Genomic DNA, 21269 nt, shown 5'->3' with positions numbered 1-21269 from the left:
TGGTACTTCAGTACTTGGTACTTCGATCCTTTGGAAAACAGAAATATAGAAAGAAGACGATTACCGATGATAGTGTTCCCCACTCACACTCAGCTCACTTGAGGTCGACCTTTGCTGCCATGTTTTCTTTTAGTTGCATTTTTCTAGGCAAAAATGCTTTGAGTGTTTTCCCTGCATAGTGTAGCCATCTATTGTGTAGTTCTTTTTTTTGTACTGCCTTTGTCACTCAACAGAAAAACACCAAAAACTTCGCCATGTTTTTATAAACTTGTTCAGTGGTTTTGTAATAGTTTATGTGGTTTGATCATAACCTAGTCAGCCCTGAGTTTACTGTTAGGTCTTTAGGTTGTTCCCGCTGTGTCACTCTTACAAACAGGGATGGACCGGATTGTGCCCAGTGTAGCTTTGTTGTTTCTTTAGCTGCACCCCAAGGCTGACTGACCCATACTAGCCCTTCCTCCTCATTCTCCTCTCTTTGGGGTTGGTACCTGCTACGCTCTTGGTTTGTGTTTCTCAGTATCCGTGTGTAGCAACCTATTGAGAAATGGCTTCCTTTTCAGGAAGAAAACTCAAGTGCTTCAGCGCTGAGGAGGCCACAGGAGTGCATTATCATGCCCCTCGGGTGTCAGGGCCTTGGCGCTGCGTGGCCCCTCCTTTCCTCTTACACCCAGGCTTGTAGAGGGTTCAGGGGAAGGGGAGGCTGAGGCTTTGGAGGCGCCACAGACCTCCGACCTGGCAAAGCTGCTCTCCCCAACAGTCGGCTCTGGTCACACCCTCGTTTATAGTGTTTATAGTGAACACTTGGGCCCATTTATAGCGTTTATAGTGGACACTTGGGCCCATTTTCTGGCTGTTCCCAGACTTGGATCCCCTACAGCAGATCTGCTGCCTGTACTTCCTGGTTGTGACCTGCAGGGGCTGCAGGGATGGAAGGAGTCCTGGAGCTGTCCTCAGTCCCGCTCTTCTAAAGAGCTGCTCAAAGCATGCCCTTGAGCTCTGAAAGCCAGCTGTCTCCACTCAGGAGCTGCAGTTACAAGGGCGGTGTGGCCTAACGGTCCAAGGCTTGGACTATGGAGCAACACTGCCTGGGTTCACATCCTGCCCCTGACAGTTACTTCCACCCCCACGTGGGGATAATAATAATAACACCTACCTCCTCCAATGAACGTTTTAGCATTTATAAACTAAATAGTGCCTGGTTTGCTAAATAAAAATAGGGAACCAGAGGCCCAGCTAAGCTGCTTGCTCATGCAGCAGGTTGTACCCAGGCCTTCTGTCATCCAGCATGGGGAACGAACCCTGGACAGGAGGCAGGAGACGGGGTATCTGTCCTGACGCAACCCTCTGACTTTCTGTGTGACTTGGACTAAGGCACTGCCCCACCCTGGGCCTCAGTTTCCTTGTCGGTTATGTGAGATGACATTGAAGGCTCTTCTCATCTTAGAACATGCTAGGATTTTGTGCTTAATCTCAGGAAGCTTCCAGTCTTTTCAGTAGCCCCTCCTGGTTGGCAAGGTCCTCAGTCAGGGCTGACCGCAAAGACTGGCCGCAGGAGATCCAGAGCCCTGTAGAGTTTGCCAGGATTTTTCTCAGCTCAGGTGAGCTCTCCTCCACCGGGAGGCTGAATTAGAGTATCTGGGTCACCTGGGAATGGGCCGTGGGAGAACCGGCCTCCTTGGGAATGTGAGACGTGTACTGTCCTGCACGGCGGAGCCGGGCTTGAGGTGTGGGCTGCCGGCACCTCTGCTCCGTGAGCCACAGTACGTCCCGGCCCTCAGAGCTTGCTACTTGCCCTGAGGTCTTTGTGTGAGCGAAACTGGGTCTTATGCAAGAACGTGTGTGTATCTCTACTTGGAGCTGTTACATCAGAAGCTACATAATCAGAGCTCGTGATCGGGGAACCAGCAGTAGGCTCTTGTGCTGGTTCTTTCTGTGCACAGGTAGGAAGGAATAGGATGTGGCTGGCAGGCCCCTGGGGAGGACAGGACTGTGCTAAGGAAGGGGCTGCGGCTGGTGGGTTCCCTCTGGGGTTCCGCTGGTCCCCCAGGCCTTCTGGCAGGTTGGCAGAGCCCCATCTGGCTGGGTTTGTGCACCGTGTGTCAGCGATGTGTCCACACCGTGGGAAGGGTCTTTGTCTGAATGGTGGGTTTGGGGTGGGGTGGCCTCCTGTAAGGTCATGCCCAGTGCCTCATGTTGGGAGGGGCGGCATGGGGCGTCAGGCCTTCCTGGGTTGGAGTTGGCTCTGGCATGAACCAGCTGAGTGACCTTGGGTTGACTCTCTGAGCCTCCAGGTCCTCCTTTATAAACGAAGATCCTCATACGAAGATGCCCAGCACTGGCCTGGCTCACAGAGGGTGCCCCAAACAGATCAGTCACTGAAGGAGGTAATACGGCTTGTGGATGGAGCATGGACTCAGCAGTTACACCCCTGGGTTCAAATCCTCGTCCTACCACTAACTAGCTGTGTGACGGGGGACTGTTCCTTGTCCTCAGTTTACCCCTCTGTAAAATGGGAATAGGGTTAGCACCTCTCTCACAGATTTGTTATGACGATTAAGTGACTTAATATATGTAAAGCAATTAAAGCAATGCCTGCCGCATACTAAATGCATTGTCAGTGTTAGCTGTTATCTAATTTTGTCACTAAGTTGTGGTCAGTTGATTTCTTGGGAAGTTGGCAGCCCACCTGCTCTGTTTATTTTGAAATGAGGCCCCTCTCTGTTCAGTCAGAACTTATCCAGGGTGGCAGCTGTGTATATGCATTCTTGGGTGTGTGTGTGTGTGTGTGTGTGTGTGTGTGTGTGTGTGCGCTGTGTCATTCCTGCCCCAGGCCTGGAGAACAGCTCCTGTTACAGCCCGTGTGCCAGGCCTGGAGCCTGTCCCTCCCAGGAGCTCCTCCACTTGCATCCTCAGGTTGCGTGCATCTTAATAGCTGTCTTGTTTGCTTCGTTCTTCTGCTCAGGCCGCTGGCAGGGGTTCCTGTTGCACAGTCTGGCCTGTGGGTTGACCTGCTCTTGACCTCCCAGGAATAAAGCAAGTGTTAAGGCCATCCTTTGAGGTGAGTGTGTTCTTGCCTGGCCTGGCCTCATCTACATTTGCCCCTTCAGGGAGCACGTGAGAGTAGCATGGGATTTGCCATGTAAAAAGGAACATGTTTCAGAATCTTAAAGCTATAAACAGGTCAGAATTTAACTGCTTTCAAAGATAACAAGATCCTGGCATTTTCACGATAAAGATGGATGATGATAAATGTTGACAATGCAGTGCTCAGCACTTTACATCTCCCTACCGTGAAGGTACTACTAGCCCTGCATTTTACAGACAAGGAAACTGAGGCATGCAAAGGTTAACTTAACCCAAGTTAAGGCAGCGGGACAGCAGTGGAGCCAGTCTGTTAGACTCTAGGCCTGAGCACCTGACCATCCATCCCTCTCTGACCGCCCCTGGCTGGCATTCCTGGAATAGCTCAGTGGTGACATTCTGTTATCTGAGCCCTTTCTCACTCTCGATAATAATAGTTTTGGTGATGTGAGCCCAATACAGCCTGTGTAAATTGAGGTACCCAGGGCTCAGGGGAAGAAATTCCATAGTCTTTTGGTCTTTGCATATTAGAGAGGGCGGTCCCCTCTTCTCTCCCAGAGCTGACATCTCCTTAACCCGACTGCAGTTCCATTCCTAAACCCCATGTTTCCGTACCTTCTTCTGCCCAGATAAAATGGTCCCTTAAAATGAGAGCTTTGAAGATTTTATAATGAAGAAGGTCATGGGTAATGGAATGACCTTCGCATATCCCTTGTTGTATAAAGAGGCTCGGGTATCCTTGTCAAGCTGCCCCCCCTTCCCTAAGAGGTATCTGAGTGGTCCTCCGCTGGGAGTGACCCCAGTGGCACTCAGTGTTTCAGGAATGCTGGATTTTAATCTACTAACTTAACATCATGCTCTTTTCTCCAGGGGTTGGGGTAGGAGAATAGCTCAGGCTATTCTCATGCTGTCAGAGCTATTTGTTTCTATAAGCTGGTTGTTCTCCTTGTTCCATGGGGAGCCTGTAGACATGTCAACAGATCAATAGTTGACACCTGCATTTGGACACTTGCCTTTGGAGGTCTCACTGTCAGCTGTTAAAACGCTGGCCTTTCCCACGATTAAGGCCACAGGGAAGGGAGGTGGCTGCAGATGTTTACTGGACACCTAGCACACCAGCTGCAGGACGTGTGTTATATCGTTCTGTGTTCACGGTCATCTTTTGAGGGTGATCTTTCCCCCCTTGTTTACAACAGGGAATACAGGCTCAGAGACATTCTGTCGATTGCCCACAGTCTCTTAGCTGAGCATGTTTCCTGTACATATGGTTTGGAGAGGACTGGACACAAACAGCAGCCCCACACTGGCTGGAGAAGGCGCCTCTTGGGTCTGGCCACTCTGGCATATGTTGCCTCTCTCCAGCCTGTCTGTCTGACCCACCTCTGAGGGCTGCTGGGAAGAGTAGGAGATAGAATTGTTGGAACAGTGGCTTTTGCTCTTGGCAGGTGTAGGGTTCCCTTCTGCCTGGGAGGAGGGGAAGGAGTGGAGGTCAGGAGTAGGAGACACCTGGGCTGGGAGCTAGCTCCCTGTGGGATGAGGTGCTTTTGCCAAGTTGGACCTTCAGCTGAGGGCTTCCGACAGATACCATGTTTCTCCGAAAATAAGACCTAGCCAGACAATCAGCTCTAATGTGTCTTTTGGAATAAAAATTAATATAAGACCTGCTATTATATTATTATATTATATTATATTGTATTATATTATATTATATTATATTATATTATATTATATTATATTATATTATATTATATTATATTAAAGACCGGGTGTTATGTTCATTTTTGTTCCAAAAGACACACTGGAGCTGATTGTCTGGCTAGGTCTTATTTTCGGGGAAACACAGTAGCAGAACCCCTCCCCCAGGAAGCACCTAGTTCTAGTAAATCAGACAGATGGTCTCTGCCCTGTTGGCTCATTTGCTGGAGAAACTCAGCTCTTCAGCTTCCTGCATTCCAGGCTGCTGGTATGCCAGAAATTCCCTGGACAAGCAAGCAGGGAAGTCTTGTCTTTATAGTAAAAATGCTAATAAAACATCTCTAGAATCTGCTCTTTCCTTTCCACCCACACTGCCACTAACTAAATTACCTTTTGTTCTCATCATTTGCTAAATTGCGGTGGCTTCTTAATTGATTTTCCTGTCTTTGATTTCTCCACACCCACTTCAATCTGTCCTCCACATGGTTTCCAGAATGATGATCATTCAAAAATGCAAATCTGATCATGTTTCTTCTTTCGCTTCCCTCCCCACTCCTGCTAGATTGGGTGCAGATGCCTTAGTTTGGCCTTTCAGAACCTTCCAGGACCTGCATGAGCTGGCCCTGTCCCCTGGCTGACTTTGCTTTCCTGATGACCTTCCCCATCCCCCATAGCAAGTAGTCTCCAGCTACTTGCTATACCCTTAAAAAAGAAAAAAAAAAAAAAAAAAAGGTTTCTTTGTGACTCTGGGCTTTGCTCATGCTATGCCCCCCACCCGGAGCACCTTTCCTACCCCTTAGCCTCTGTCTGTGTGCCATACCCCATGCCTCACCCTAACCCACTGAACTCATTTTAGCGATTACTTCCCCTTTGATGCCTTCCTAGGATCTCAGCCATCCCACTCCACAGTTAGACCTAGTCCCTTTGGGATCCCACAGCAAATACACAAACCTCTATCAAGGCACTGAGGTGGCATGCCCCATGTGGCATCAGCTGTCCTGGTCTGGAGGGCCCAAAGAGACCCACTCCCATGCCTGACTCCTTGCCCGGGACGGCTGGGCGGCCATGTTCAGCTGGCATGCTCTCCGACTCTTTGGAGGCTCAGGGCCTCTCCACGTAGTTTCTCCGTCAGAATAGTCCGAGTAGGGCTCCAGAAGAATCTTCTGCTGTCCTGTTTGTTACAGCAGCCACAGAACAGCCCACATTCAAAGGGAGAGGAAATAGACCTTAGATTGGAGGAGTGTGAAATTCTTGGTGGCCATCTTTAATCCACTGTGCTGGTCTACACTTGTGTCATAGCTTCAAACGATCCTGTGACTATCACAGGGAAGAACAGCTCTCCCACCCATTCTTTTTCTCTACAAAGGCAAGCCGCTACACAGCCTGCTTCACCCCACTCCCACTGTGTGCACTCCTGGAAGTTGGGTCCTCTTGTGTCTTCCTAGGAGCAGGAGGCAGCTGGGGGTTGTATTCCCAAGCATTCGGCATCAACTATATCAGGCAGGTAGTTAGAACAACAAGGACTCCACTTCTTTCTACCTCCTCAGTCAGGTTCCATGTCCAGTTGTACTTCAGGTCCTGTATAATGGACAGGAAGGAAGTATAGGGTGTTATATATGGATTAGATACAAGTATATATAACTCTGAGCCTCAGTTTCTTCATTTGAAGAATGAGGTTAATAATAGTACCTCTCAGAGGATTAATGTTGGTATTATACGGACAATGCACGTAAAATGCATAGCACAGTGCCTCGCACATAGGAATATCCAATTAAAAAATAAAAAACCATACACAGTTGTGGTAAAAAAACAGTCCTGGAATATAAAAATTACTTGGAAGTGGATCATAGACGTAAACAAAAAAGATAGAACTCTAAGGCTTCTAGAACATTGGAGAATATCTTTGTGAATGTGAGCTTGGCAAAAACTTTTTAGATAGGAAATAAAAAGCACAAACCAAAAAAAAAAAGAAAGAAAAAGGATAATTTGGACTTCATTAAAAAAAAAAAAAAAAAAGAAAGGAGTTGCTCTTTGAAATTTGGAAGGACTTTTGGAGGAATGCTTTTGGATGGCATGTGGTCCCACAAAGAATCTTTTTCCTTTTGTAGGTTTTCTGGATGCCAGCAAGAAGCCTTAGCCTTAGAAACAGCTGTAGAAGGTTTAGAAGGGGGGTTGAAATAGTGCGGGCTTCATAAATGTTAACAGAAAGGACTGCTTTTGGTTGCAAGTAATAGAAAATGTGACTTTGACAATTTGGCCATTGTATTTCTCCTACAATGAGACGTGTGGAGTTAGGTGGCTCTTGGGTTGGTTCAGCCGCAGAACAAGTGCTTGGTGTCTCTGGGGTTCCCTGGACAACTCTTGGCAATTCTTATCTTCGAAGCAGGAAGGGGAGACTGGGGGCAGCAGGCACCCCAGAGACTGTGAGGAAAGAAAAGACCTTCCCAGCGGTTCCAGTGGACATGTCCTTGTGTCTCATTGAACTGTCACACACAGCTAGCTAGCTGCAAGGGATGCTGGAAGTGGGGGCTGGATCATCACAGTAGCCAGGCTAGGACCCCATCCCAGGTCAGTTATATGGAGGTGAAGTCAAGGTGGAGAACCACTGACCCAGACCCGTTCATCGTTGGGCACAGTGCTGCCCCAAACAAAATCAGTCTGTGAGCGAGGAAGCCGTCAGGAAAGAATACCAGATAGATAATGAGAGTGCTTAATGTAGTACCCATCATTCCAGGGGAGTTCACCGACATATTAGTTGCTCACCTGTCCCTCCACAGCCTTTTACCTTTTCTGTGGTGGCCTGGGTTGTTAGACAAACAGTCATGTTCCTGGAAAGGAAGGCCTTTTGTTTCACCGATGTACGGCACAATCTCCTACTCATAGCAGGTGCTTTCAGCTCAGAATCTGAAGCGCCTCACTTTCCTCCATCCCTCCCTTCTAGTGACTTCCAGGGGACCAGGTCTTAAAGATAGGTAAGGGGGTGGGCTTGTTGGCAGGAATCCACCTTTGCCATTAGACACAGCCTCTGCCTGTTTTTCTAGGCCTCTGCTTGGTAATTCATACCCAGGTCCCTTCCGGAGTACAATGTCAGGAATTCCCAGGGAATACTCTTGTAATTGAGGGGTTCAAGGCCAAGCTGTGCTCTGTGATCCTGGTGAACTTCGGGCAAGCATGTGGAATAAGTGTTTGAACTGGGACAAAGGCTGTGTCAATTAAGGATCTGGCTTGGGGGTGATAATAGGGGCTGACACCACATCTGTGGCTCCTGACACCTCAGTTTCCCAACAAGAGCGTGCAGCACTGGGGCTGTCAGGGATGCTTGGAGGGTGGGCATACCTGGTCCCCTTCCTTGTCCCCCACAGTCCTTTGGTCAGTTCTGTCTGTGGACACATCTGTCACCCCCACTTGCGTGAGTTCCTCAAGCTTATGCGCCAGGCTGCTTGTCACCATGCTGCAGTGGCTCTCAGTGCCTGGCATCGGGAAGAAGTTTACTGACCACTTGTTCAATGAATGGATGATGGACAGAGGTTCTTCTTTCTTTCCTTTGTGGAATTGCTTCAGGTCCCAGGCAGCTAGGGGATGAAGCGATGTCTTGCTTTCTCATGATTTAGGCCAGTATGTCCCCACAACCCCCAAGGACTGCTGGTTCTTTTAACAAAAAAGTGTGTGTGGGGGTGTGGGGGGCACATTTGGAGGCCCATAGTATTGAACTGAGGCCAACTGGAAAGGCCGAGATAGTTCATTTACCAGCTTTTCAAGGTAAAGTTGGTTTTCTGAAGAGCACTTTTATTTCATTCAACTGTAGTTCTCAAGTGGAAGCTATCTGCGGATATTTCGGTCAGGGAAATGCTTTCCTCTTGAAAATCTTTCCTGTTGAGTGTCATGACCTCAGTGGAGCCTGAGATGGGATAGCAGGTGTGGCTGAGAAAACTTGGTTCCTTGGCTATCCACCCCTGGCCCAGCTCAAGCTCCATCTCTTCCAGGAAGCTTCATATGTGCTTCTAAGCCACGTCAGTCTCTCCTTGCCCTGCCTGCTCATAATTACTACCAGAGCAGTTAGAATGGGTGATGGTATCTAATGGGGGTGCTGATTGCACAGAGGAAGTTAACTGATGTTGCAGTGATTCTGGGCAGGGTCTCTTGCACCCACTGCCGTGCCAGCCCCAGGGGGCACTCACACCCATCAGCCAGCCAAAGACTGATCCCATTTGGATTTGAACCTCCCATCTGCAGCCTGTTGTCAGGTCTGGAGTCCACAGCCCCTGTGGAGCCGGGGAAGGGCGGGAAGCCCGAGTTCCCAGCTGTGGCCCTCTCACCCCAGACTCCTTGGGCACGACTCCACTTGTGGTCTGGGGCAGACTTGTTTGTTTGTGTTTGAAGTTTCCCGACTCCGAGTTTGACGTCAGGGCAGGGTTGCTGGTGGGAGGCTTGGTGGGGAGATCGGCTGCACAAATGCACACGTCTGGCAGCTTCGCCAGGAGAGCAGGGGTGGGGGCCAGAGACAGACAGACAAAAGATGGTTGGTTGTGAAAAGCCCGGCTTGGGGATTGAGGTCACTTTCTCCCTTCCTCACCCCACTTTCCCTGGTGCTGTTGCTCGCTCTGCCCCCTTCTCTCTAATAGAAGCCCCGCTGGTACCCTCGAGAGCTCTGTGGGACTCGTGCTGGGGGCCGAGGGCTGGGCTCACTCCCTGCCTGTGTGTGGAGCTGTCAGCTGCGTCCTGACCTCCAGAAGCCTCCTTACATTCTCAGAAATCATTTTGCAATACATTGGCCATGGGAACCAGACCAGACTGCTTAGCTGCCTGGGCTGGCAGGATGTTCCCGGGAACTTACTCCAGCTTTGGAGAGGAGGAGGAAGAAGTAAGGGACCAGCCCCGAGGCCCTGTCTGCAGAGCTGGTGGTGCTGGGGAAGGAGTGGCAGCTTCAGGGACCCTTGAGGGAAGGCTGGAGGAAGTTGCGAGAGCTTGGACGACTTCCTGAAGTTTGGGATGGGGTAGACAGAGACCTGGAACTAGAAATAGACTACAATAACATCCTCTTAGGAGTTCGGTGCTGCCCACCTGGAAGAAGGGAGTCAGGGTCCCATAAGTGTTGGTGATCTGGAGGCGGGTCCAAGAATTACACCTGCTGACTGAGTAACCCGATGGGAAAGGGATGGAAGTGTGGAGTGGCCATCTAGGTGCCCACCTCATTCTGCAAGCATGCTGGGATCTCCTTGAAAGGGGCAGACCCAGGTCACGGGCAGGATGGTAGCTAGTTTTAATGAATTCAGAGCTGGTTTGGAGGTTTGGAGTCAGGGCTCAGGTAGAGCTCAGACGGTAGGTTATTGCAAGTGAGGACCAGAGCCAGTGGCCACTGTGTGACTGGACACATTTGGAGAGTATGGGGGCAGTCTGTAGCGTTTATTCAGAGGATTCACTGCCTGGGGAAATCTGGGCATTGCTGGATTTGGGGCTGTGGGCCACAGGAGAGGTGGGCCCTGCCCACTGCCGTCCTGCTTATGCCGTCAGGACAGCTTAGCAAAGCTAAGGGGGTGGATAGCAGGAGTCATTTGGGGGAGATGGTGTGGTACAAAGAAGCAGCTGGGTTGAGGCCTCAGTCCCTTCACTATCTGAGAAACTTACAAAGTTCTTGGTGCCTCAGTTTCCTCACTTGTAAGATGGGAATAATAAATGATACCTGTAAGTGTCATAGATTTAGTACGCGTGGTTGGCTATTTGTGAGTGGCCCTAAGTGACGAGCTGTACTTGTCATTGTGCTTTGGCTGGACTCCGAATTGTGCATTACTGTTTGCAGGATGGGTGGGCATCCCTCAGCCAGTGAGTGAGCCAAGTAGGCCGCCCAGCATCCGGAGCTCAACGTAGCTCTGTTTCCCTCCACTTGATGTTGCGTGCACAGTACTTCCCATCAAGAGTCTGGAAGGATCTGTGATGTTTTCAGTTGCATGTAACTGTTTTGTGGGGAGAATGACATGCTCGGGGACGTTGCCAGCCCTCGGGTTATGTGAAGGTTGGGACATCACTCTTGTGCTGTCAGGGATCTACTGCAATTCCTACCTCCCGGAAGTTTTCGTTGAGAATCCAGGGAGAGAAGGTGATAAGGTGCCACATAAATGGAAGAAAACATTGTTACCACTAGGGTTGATCTTGTAGCGTTGACATGATTTCCCTAATTGAGAGAGCCTGCTGCTGTACGTGGGTGTCCATCTCCGCCTGTGCCTGGGGTTCATTTGGGCAGCTGTATTTCAACATCTGTCACATCTGTCCCCATAGACTGAACCACCTGCCCTGCTTGAGACATAAAGACCTGGGATACTGGGAAGAGTAACCATCTGCTCAGGGTCCTGTAGCAGCCAACATCTGAATCAGGGTTAGGGTGACAAACGTCTTAGCATCTGGCCACTTCCATAGCCTGGATCGTGGATTTGGGGGTTACCCACAGAAGGGACCTCCTTTTCCCACACACTGAAGTTTTAAGGTGCAGCTGACTTTGTTTGCAGTCGGTTGTCTGGAGAGACGTGTTCTGCAACGGTGCAGAAGCCTGGGTAGGATGGAATCCAGACAGCACTTGCCCCAAATCGACACTCCTCACCAAGGCTGTGCTTTGGGGCTGAGCAGGACGGATACTAACAGCATCCTATTTAGTGAGCACTTTGCATGTTCTGCGCGTTGGACGAAGCACTTTGTATACATGAATCCTGCAGTGAATTTTCAGCTATGGAGTGTATGCTATTTTCTCCACTTCACAGACGAGGAAACTAAGATAAAGTGGCCACTGCCACACAGCTGGGAAGTGATAGCACCGGGGGTAGACCTTAGGTCCGCCTGTCGACACGCCCGTGTTTCCCGCTAGGGGTGATGGAACAGTTAACTGATGGTAGGCGTGGCCCTGACCAGTCAGAACAGATGCTTTTATGGTAAACAGGTATGGGAACACCTGTGCATCAGATGGAATGTTTGCCTGGTTATTACCACTGTACCGCCTGGCCAGTCTAGCACAATGGCTGGCCCCCAGCCAGCCAGCCAGCCTGGGAAGCCTGCAAGAGGTTTCTGCTGGGATGACGGTTTCAGCCGGCATTGCCCTCTCTCTGTGGGGGGCAGGGCAGCTACCCCTCCAGCCCACTGTGGCTGCCTCCAAGGGATGTCAGTTCTGTAGCCACAGAGGAGCCCCATGTCCCAGATCAGCCTGGCCCGTGGGTCATCTGTGACAACTGTGATGTATTCTGAAGGGTGAGCCTGGGATCTGGGGTGCCAGCTACAGGGAGGTGGGTTTAGGTCCAACGTAAAGGAAGAATGACAAGGAAAGAGCCTCCCCCGGGAGAGGCTGCCGTCCCTGCACTTGGCATCTTTGAGCAGAGCAGACGTGTAAGGCCTCTCGTGTTCCTGAGACGCTTGCAGTTCTGGGAGCTGCTTCCTTTTCCTGCGGAAGTTTCTCTCTGTCAGTGGCATGTGCTTTGGGCGATCCAACAGGTGTCTGCTCTTCAGGGATATGTGACAGGCTTCACCTCCACGGAAGTGAAGCTCACGGCAGCCTCTGTTTGGGAGGCCTGTGTTGGCGTCATGTTGGAGCAACCGGTGAGCTGGGCCTTGGCCCTCATGCCTTTAAAATAAATGTACCTAATCTGTGCCATCCACCAGCATTGTTCTAAAGGCCAACACCAGCTTTCGGGTTCTTCTTTAGCCCCATCTCTGAAATGGGTGTGATCCCACCCACATCTTCCCTGTTGCCCAGGGAGGGTATAAGTTAACCTGAACGCCTTGCCCAATGAGGATACTACCTACCACAGCTACCACTGAGCACGTGAACATCCTACATTCATATTTTCTCATGTAAATCTTCAAAAACAGCCCTTTGAAGCAGACCAACCCCAATTTACAGATGGGAAGACTGAGGCCAAGGTTCTATCTGTGTTCACCTGCTGAGGGAGTATGGTGGCGAGGGGCTTTGAGACCAGGTCCATCTGTTTCGAGAGCTAGAGTTCTTCCTCCCAGAGCTAGGCTTCCTCTTGGATATGGTTGGAGTAACCAACAATAACATAGTAGGACTTTTATATATATTCTGTTGTTGTCCCCAGCACTTTTATAGTAGTTACTTTGGCTTCAACTTCCATAAAATGATACCCTTTGCATAGGTGGTAAGATTGAAGATAAGCTAAGGGGGATTTCCCCAAGAGCCTTGATCTAAATGTCAGAGCTGGGACCAGAGACCAGATCTTTCAGCCTAGGACACTTAGTGAGCACCTGCTGTGGACCGTGTATGGTAATAATACCCACCAACTGTTTATGGGGTGACTTGACGCTCTTCTGCTCTTTCAGTACAACAGGCTGCGTGTCAGAGCAGGGGTGGGGCACACACGTATGAAACCAAAGAATATTGGGGTTGGGGTGAATGAGACTTTAGTGCCAGGGTCCTCCCTGACGGCCAGAGTATGAATGACTCTTACTGCTAGTTCCATCGCTGAAACCCCAGGTGCTTTTCTATTCCGGAAAATTTATATCTTGCGGTTTTGTGGTTAAGAGAAAATGACGCTACCCATGAAAGGCCCCCTTGCAGGCCCCTGGGGCTGGGCTGGCAGGCCCCACTGTGGTTTCTCTGGGAAAGTAGCCCCTGGGTGCTTCTGTGACTGTGACCAATTTTCCAAAAAGTGAGAGCCGCCTTATATTTGCTCAGTTGTAGCTGCTGCACACTGGGCACCTCCATCCTTTGTGAATGAGAACAGCTTTGCTCCTTTAGCAGAACCCAGATCTGCAGGTGTCCTGTCTTCTTTATGAGTTCTGGAGGAGAGCAGCTGCCAGGACACCAGACCTGCTGGCAAGTGGCACTGCCGGCCAGGCTTAGGGGTTGTTAACTGGGGGCAGCGAGGAGTCATTTCAAGGTCTGCATGATACTACCCACGAGCCTGCTGTGGGCTCTCTAGCAGGGATCTCTAACAGCCTTTGAACAAAGAGACTGTTCGCTCTTCTGGGGAACTTACCCAGGTGGTTGAGACTCTCAGGCTCCTGAGTCATCACTTACCCAGTTGGCATTTATTTTCCATTGTCATTTTGGTAAAAGTATATGCCTGTCGGGGCTTTAAAATGTATTGTGTTTTCATTTGTTTATTCATTCAACAAAGGTTTTACAGTCGCAAACCATATGCCAGGTAAGCTGGTTTTTGGGGATCTAGTGGGGATCAAGAACACAGACCAGGCTCATGAAGTCTACAGTCTAAAGCAGGAAGCAGACCAGTGACGTATGAGAACTGCGATGTGGGATCTGATGGAGGAGAGGGAATGGGGCTAAGGATTTGGGGAAGGCTTCTTGGAGGAATGGATATCTGAGCTGAGTTGTGGGACCTGAGGGGCCACTGGAAAGAACCTTCCTGGCAGAGGGCCTGGAGGCTGAAAAGGGCTGGACACGCTGGAAGGGGCTGAACTAGGGAAAGCCCCAAACGCTGGCTCATTGCTGAGGCCAGGCTGCCTGACCTTGATGCTGACCTGTGATGGCCAAAGTCTTATGCAGAACAGATGCATTACTCACTGGCTCCCAGGGATACGGCCCTGCGATTCTCAATGCCAGTGACGGACAGCCTTCACTGCGGCTGCTGTCAGTACCGGCAGCCTCACCTCTTGGTTAATGTGGAAAAAAATGGTTTTGACTAGGCACAGTTGTTTGATTTATTGCCCCCTGTCTTTGGTCAGCTCTTTGAAGCTGTGGTTTGAGAGCATTTTGGAGTGGAGGGAAGAACTGGCCGTGAGTAAGATTTTAATATGAGGATAAGGCCCACGTGTTTCTTTGCCTCCTTCCTTCCTCAGGATTTCTGAGCACGTGTTATGTTCCAGGTGCAGTAATAGGTGTGTGGGTACAGTCACAAATGAGGTAGACACAGTCCCTGCCCTGGTGTGTAGTAATAGGGAAACTAGGGTGGGTTTCCACACTATCGTTCCATCTTCCCAGCAGGCGTGAGCTAGATACTATCATTCCTGATGTACAGGTGAGAAAACCGAGACTCAGAAAAATTAACGAACTTCCCTGAGGTCACACAACGGATACATGGAAGAATCTAGATTTGAACCCAGATTCTGTTGAACTCTGAAGCCTGTTTGGTGTCCAGTGCCCCGGGAGCTCATATCTGTTGGCAGAGACCGTATTAGAAGCTGGTCTGGGCGGCCTGCTGTGACAGGGGCTGCCACAGACACACTCGGGAGGGCAGATGGGACCTGTGCTCAGGCCTGGGAAGTCCTGCCCAGGCCAATCACACGGGAGCTGGAGGAGGGAGGGACTTCTGGCCAGAGCAGACAGTTGGAGCAGAGAAGCCCAGTGCGTAGGAAAGTATAGGAAGTATTTGAGGAATAGCTCCTAGGGGAGTATTCACCTGGAGGTCAGGGTGGGCCAGAGGTGGAGTGGAGATGAGCTTGGAAAAGAAGTTTGGGAATTGGCCTCTGGTCACGCCGAGAGGGATGGGATGGATGGAGTGGGGTCGACCTAGATGAGGGACGTGATTGCCTCCACTGAGCCCTTTAGGATACAAGAGGCACTCATGTCTTCGCGTTTATGAGCTTCACACTCTACAGATGTTCCCAGGGGCTTAGGTTTCATAACAGGACAGCAAATACACTTCTTGTGTGACATCTTGGAGTTGCCTGCCTCAGCAGAGAGCGTTCCGTTAGCAGTGTCTGCTCAGAGGTGTAAAACCTCAGCAGAGAATGTTTGATTAGTAATGTCTGCTCTGGGAACCTGAGGGGCGTGTAGTGTAGGAATGCTGTGGGTTTGCTTCTATCTAGGTTTTACTAAATGTCGAAACTGTACAACTGAGTGGAATTATTTTTGTTCTGACTCAGTGTTCCCTCTCTAGCAATTGTCCTCACTTGCCACTGAGCCCTCTGAAGATAGCAGGACTTAACAGATCTGCAGGCCAGTGTCCCTGAGTCTCGCCGTTCGTGAGCCTGGGACCATTGTGAGCCTGGGACCAAACAAGTTTCTGGAGGAGATTTCAGAAAGGCTGATGTAGAAGCAATGGTGTTGTTGTCATTATGAGTCTTACTTCATGCCTCACATCCCTCTGGCCACAAGAGTTCTTTACCTCGATTCTGTGAAGAGAATTCTGGGGGTCTATGAATTTGCAGGGGGAAATTGTTACCTTTCATTTCTTAACCTTTCATTAACCTTAACTGAAATTTAGTGTGTTGTTCAATTTGGACGTAGGCAACAAGGCACAGTGGTCTCAGCAAATACGTGTGACTCGGTCGCCAATAGAAATCACAGTTTTCTTATCATGATACAGTTGTGGGGCTATCTGAAAAAAAGCAGTTTTACATTTGTCACAGTTTCAAACTTATGATAGCTATGAGACCCACTGCTAGATATTATTTAATATTACCTGCCTTTTATAAAGAAGCTTTTAGTACCCTGTCACAATTTTAAGTAATATTTTGATAAATGTATTTACATCTAATTCATTTCCTTTGCAATCCACAGTGTTTTGTTTTATGCACTTAAGAGCATTGTTCTTAGAAAAGGAAGGACCTCCCCAGACTGGTAAAGGGGTCCGTAGTCTAAAAATGGTCAAGAGCTCCTGTTTGGATGTTGAAGCCTTCCTAGATATTTGAAACTGAAAATTATTAATTATTTTTTAATACTGAGACTGTGCTAACAGAAAGAGCTCTTACCCTTTAGAGAAATATACTGAGATATTTACAGATGAAAGATAAAGGGATGTATTAACAACAAAACCCTGGCAGGGCGGTAAGACTGGGAAGTAGCTTGAGTGACGTCGTTCCCATACAAGTCTTTGAAGGTGGTGCTTGCCTTCTGGGGAGACTTGAAAGTCACCAATATGAGGCCAACAGAATCCCGTCAACATCTCAGCAGTTCGTTTTGGGTCCATCGGCCATTTGATGTCAGCCGAGCCAGGGCCCTCGTCTTCTTCAGGTCAGGCATTCATTTCCATCTGTTTGAGACCGTTCCCCCTTCTTTTTAATCAGCCCTGGGCTCTGCCCTCCCCACAAGTCTTGCCCCCACTGTTGCATTCCTTAGTAGTACAGTGCAGGCCAGTGTTTGTCAAAGAGAATGCCAGGCTGACCTTAGTTAATCTTATTTTATTTGAAGTTTTGTAAAGCTGTGGACACTTTCCCCTGGAAAAGACATAGACTCACACATCTGAAGTTTGCATCCATTTTTCGGTGTGGGTCCTGAAAGCTTGTTTTTAGACTGTATTCAAGGACCCTTGCTAATAATGCCACACACAACCCAACAGGCCTGCCCAGCATGTATAGGCCAGGCATGCACGGAGTAATTCATTTCTTCTCAACCTCCCTGAGAGAGAGGTTCTATGATTATCCCATTTTCTGGAGGAGGAAACAGGCTTTTCTGGAGCCAGGATGTTTTGTTACTTGTCCAAGGTCACAGGGCTAGGATGTGCCTGAGCCCCTGGATCCCAAACCAGGCGACCTGATTCTAGGCTGGAAGCATCCTAAGTAGAAGGTTGCTCATCCTCCCCAAGTCCCCACATCTTCCATATCATTGATTACTAACCCCCCTGAACCTAACCTCTCCCCACTCCTCCCCCCACTCAGGCAGGAAGCCCTTCTTATGTTTTAATCCCATTCTCTGTTGTGACCAGTCTTGCACATTACTCTCTGAGGATCATGGTCCCAAGGATGAGGCAGTGTCAACCGGCCTTGGGTGGGGTAGGGGCTTATGGATTTTTCCCCAGGTTTCCTGCTGGCTCTCCCAGACCCTTCTCTTCTCCTCCCTCCCCCTTTTCCTGCTTCAGTGCTGTTGGAATGACAGAGCACCCCTGTAGCGTGCTCAGGGCAGCCACGTGTATGTGCCCCGAATGAACCAGCCTTTTCTTTCCTGGGCTCCCTGCAGGCGAAGCTGGTCCGGTACATTTGCAAGCAGCGGCAGTGCAAGCTGAGTGTGGCTCCTGGTGAGAGGACCTCAGAGCTCAACAGCTACCCTCGCTTCAGTGACTGGCTGTACACCTTCAGTGTGAGACCGGAGGTGGTGCAGGTACACGGGCCGTGGGGACTCAGGGCAGGGGCTGGGTATGCAGTGGGCCAGGCAAAGGGACCACACGCAAAGCCAAGGACAGCTCTGTGTGGCTACAACTGAGACGCGATGCTCTGTACTCTCAGGATGGGGGGTGTGGGGGGAAAGCAGCAGCAGGAGGGACCCAGGGTAAATGTGGCTTTAGCATGTGTCCTGGGTGCCATTGCTTTATGAATGAGACAGCCTGACCACACCAGTTGTTCACTGGTTCACCATAAGGACAGCAGCCAACGTTTCTGGAAGCATGGACCATGTGACAGCCACTGTGTTAAAACACTTTGTATAGATAATGCCACTGAATTCTCACAAAACCCTGTGAAGAAGTTATGATCAGTTATTGCTATTTCATACTTGAAATTAAAGCACAGAATGGTTAAATAACTTGTTTAAAATCATACAGCTAGGAGGTGCTAGCTCTGGGATTTGGAAATAAGGGTGTGTGTGTAATTTTCTCTTTTAACTGCTATAATATACTGTTCTTCTCCTTTGTTCCCTCTTCCCATTCATCCAACCTACCCACTCACCCACCCACTAACCAACTAACGAACCAGTGTGCATAGGAGCATAACATATGCCAGTGTCAGAGGTCCAGGACAGCTCTCATGGGACATAACTCCATCAACACTTGGCAGGAGCAGTTCACCCCGTCAAGTCTTTTAAATCCGTTACATCTATTCTAAAATTAAAAAGATTGATTCTCGCTATTGCATATATGAGGTGTGGTCAAACAATATGGTGAAGGTTTAAATTTAAAAAAATGTATTATAGTAAAAGACACATTGCCATGAATCCCCCTCAAAATACTCCCCCTCGCTTTAAGCACAGGTATGGGATGGTCTTTGTGTGGGGGGATTTGTCCCCTTGGCCATTTTGATGAGTTCTCTGCTGATCTTAACCGTTTCTGGCTTCCTGATGGGGGCCCTGATTCTTCCCTCAGGAAAATACATACATCATACGTGTGTACAGCCATATGTGTGTGTACGATCTTCCTTTTCAATACTGCCTTCCTGGGCGCCGTTTCTCTAGGGTTATCTAAATATTATTTCAGCTGTTGGCTTCAGATTGTGGTCACTAGTTTGTGGTCATAAGGTTTCCGGGAAAGAGTGCCTTTCTGCTGGATGAAGAGTGGGGACGGATATGGAAGTGACCACAGGGCAGTGGCGGGGCTTCCCAGTTTCTGGGGTGGTAAAGGGGTGCTTCACTCTTGACTCCCCTCTAACCTGAGTGAGGTCTCAGCCCTCTGCAGCTCCAGAGCCTGCTGTGGTGTTGCTGACAGGCGTGACCTTTGATTCCTCCTCCTTCTTCCTGGATGCTGGAGACAGAGAGCTTGAGAGATGCCTTCAGATGTTTACCCACCCATCAGACCTCGGTCTAGAGGGATGCTTTCCAGTAGAGCTTTCTGTGATGATAGAAGCATTCTATACTGTTCTGTCCAACGTGGTAGCCACCAGCCACGTGTGGCCGTGGAGCACTTAAACTACGCACAGTGTGACTGAGACACCAAAATTTGAATTTTATCTTCATGAATTTTAATTGAAATAGATATATGGCAATTACGTATTAGTCAGTGCAAGCCTAGAGCCTGCGCTGAGAGTTAGGATGCTAAAGATACGTTCCCTAGTCCCAGGAGCTCACAGGCTGCAGTGAAACGCATGTATTGACAGCGGGCACCAAGCATCCTGTCCAAAGCTGGCCTGGGGTCTGTGGGAGCACGCGGGTGAACTCAGGCTGGGAAGGTCAAGGAAGGACTGGCGCCAGCAGGGCTTGCCTGAGTGCTGGGAGCTAGCGTGGCGGGAAAGGGAAGAGCACACCAGATGAAGGGAACGGTACCCGCAAAGAGCCTGAGCTCCGAGAGAGCTGGTACCATCCTCACAGGAGGTGTTTGCAATGGCCTGTTCTGGGAGGAGAGTGGTGAGGATAACAGGGTGCGTTCCCAGGAAATGCCAGGGGTGGGGTTTTGTCTAGGAGATCACTGACGTGTGTGTATGAGAGAGAAATAGACGGAGACAAAACATTGGAATTGTTTAAAGGAAAATAAAATTCCTGCATAGTAGTGAGAAGGCTAGATTCATTGTGGGGATGGGTGAAAGGTGAGATAATGCTCCAGCTGGTGGGGGGTGCGGGACACCTGCTTGGAGGCTGGGCTTGGAGGAACCTGGGGATGAGCAGGAGAGTGAGTTTACAGGCAGCGTCCCTTTCCCCTCCCTGAACATCTAGAGTCACACAGTGGGACTCTTTCTACCTCTCCTCCACCCTTCCACAGGTTAAAAACTAAAAATCACAGCTTCGTGTTCTGGCTGCAGCTGGGGAAATGATTTCAGAGCCTGCTGGCGTGGAGCCTTTTTTTTTCCTTTAGCAATTTCCCTATTGGAAGTTGTTAAAGGAAATGGCAAGTGCTGGCTGGGATTCCAGGGCCGGGGCCACAGGCCACAGGGTCCCCGAATAAGCTCTCGCTGGTGGTGTTTCTTGAATGGAAGGTGGAGGTGAGTGCAGTGAGGGGTTTTCGTTGTAGCCCTGACTGGGCAAGTTTCTCTTTTCCCTTTTTTCTATTCTTGCATTCTCTTGGGGATGGGGAAGAATGCTACCTGACCTCTGCTACCACGTTGCTTTTCCATTGGCTGGGAGTGGCTGTAGCTCTGGGTGGGCCCTGGTACCCTGTTTTCCCAAAAATAAGACCTAGCTGGACAATCAGCTCTAATGAATCTTTTGGAGCAAAAATTAATATAAGACCAGGTCTTATATAAGATGCGGTATTGTGTTATATTATATTATATTTCCAGTTTTATATCATATAAGACCTGGTATTATATTATATTACATTATATTATACCCAGTCTTATATAAGACCTGGTCTTATATTAATTTTTCTCCAAAAGATGCATTAGAGCTAGGTCCTGCTAGGTCTTACTTTCAGGGAAACACAGTACGTAGGCTGTGTGAAGAGGGAGACTCTGTAAAACTGAACCAGAAAAGTAAACTGGCATTGGCTCCTGGGTACAGCTTTAATCAGCATGAACCCCTGCTTCCCTTGCTCCTATCCTCTCCTCCCTATCCCTCTTCTCCTTGTCCCCACCCTCTCCCTTTGGGAGCTAGAGGCCGCACTTGTGACAGCCTTGCTCTTTGGCAGCTGGGAGCCTCCTCAGAATGCAGCACACACCCCAGGGATCTGCACGTGGGGCTGCCTTGGTACTGAGGAATTGTGATCTGGTACCAACCCCATGGGGCTGTGCCACAGCACTCTCCCCACTTAGGATGGGGAGATGGAGGCCTGGGCAGGGGACGCATACTGGTGCAACCCAGGTCGTCGGGAGAAGTGCTGAAATTTGGATATGGAAGGAAGGGGGCACACGCAAGGTGGTATTTTATATATATCATCCTGTATAATCCTTATACCTGGGGTGGGGGTGGGGAGGTCACTATGATCCCTGTTTTATCGTTAAGCAAACTGAGGCTCAGAGAC

At 49.5% G+C, this 21269-nt stretch overlaps 1 protein-coding gene across 8 annotated transcripts in view; it reads left to right on the top strand.

Moving 5' to 3' along the window:
• Positions 1–21269, top strand: part of KSR1 (kinase suppressor of ras 1) — a 144705-nt gene that overhangs the window by 62851 nt on the left and 60585 nt on the right. For all 8 annotated transcript variants that reach the window (XM_074320247.1, XM_074320245.1, XM_019731388.2 and 5 more), the window contains exon 2: positions 17630–17770. In XM_074320247.1, coding sequence (XP_074176348.1) covers positions 17630–17770 — 141 coding nt within the window. The remainder of the gene's footprint in view (positions 1–17629; positions 17771–21269) is intronic.

This window comes from Rhinolophus sinicus, linkage group LG15, assembly GCF_036562045.2.
Source record: "Rhinolophus sinicus isolate RSC01 linkage group LG15, ASM3656204v1, whole genome shotgun sequence".
NCBI classification, from domain to species: domain Eukaryota; kingdom Metazoa; phylum Chordata; class Mammalia; order Chiroptera; family Rhinolophidae; genus Rhinolophus; species Rhinolophus sinicus.
This window is presented reverse-complemented; position numbering and strand designations above follow the sequence as displayed.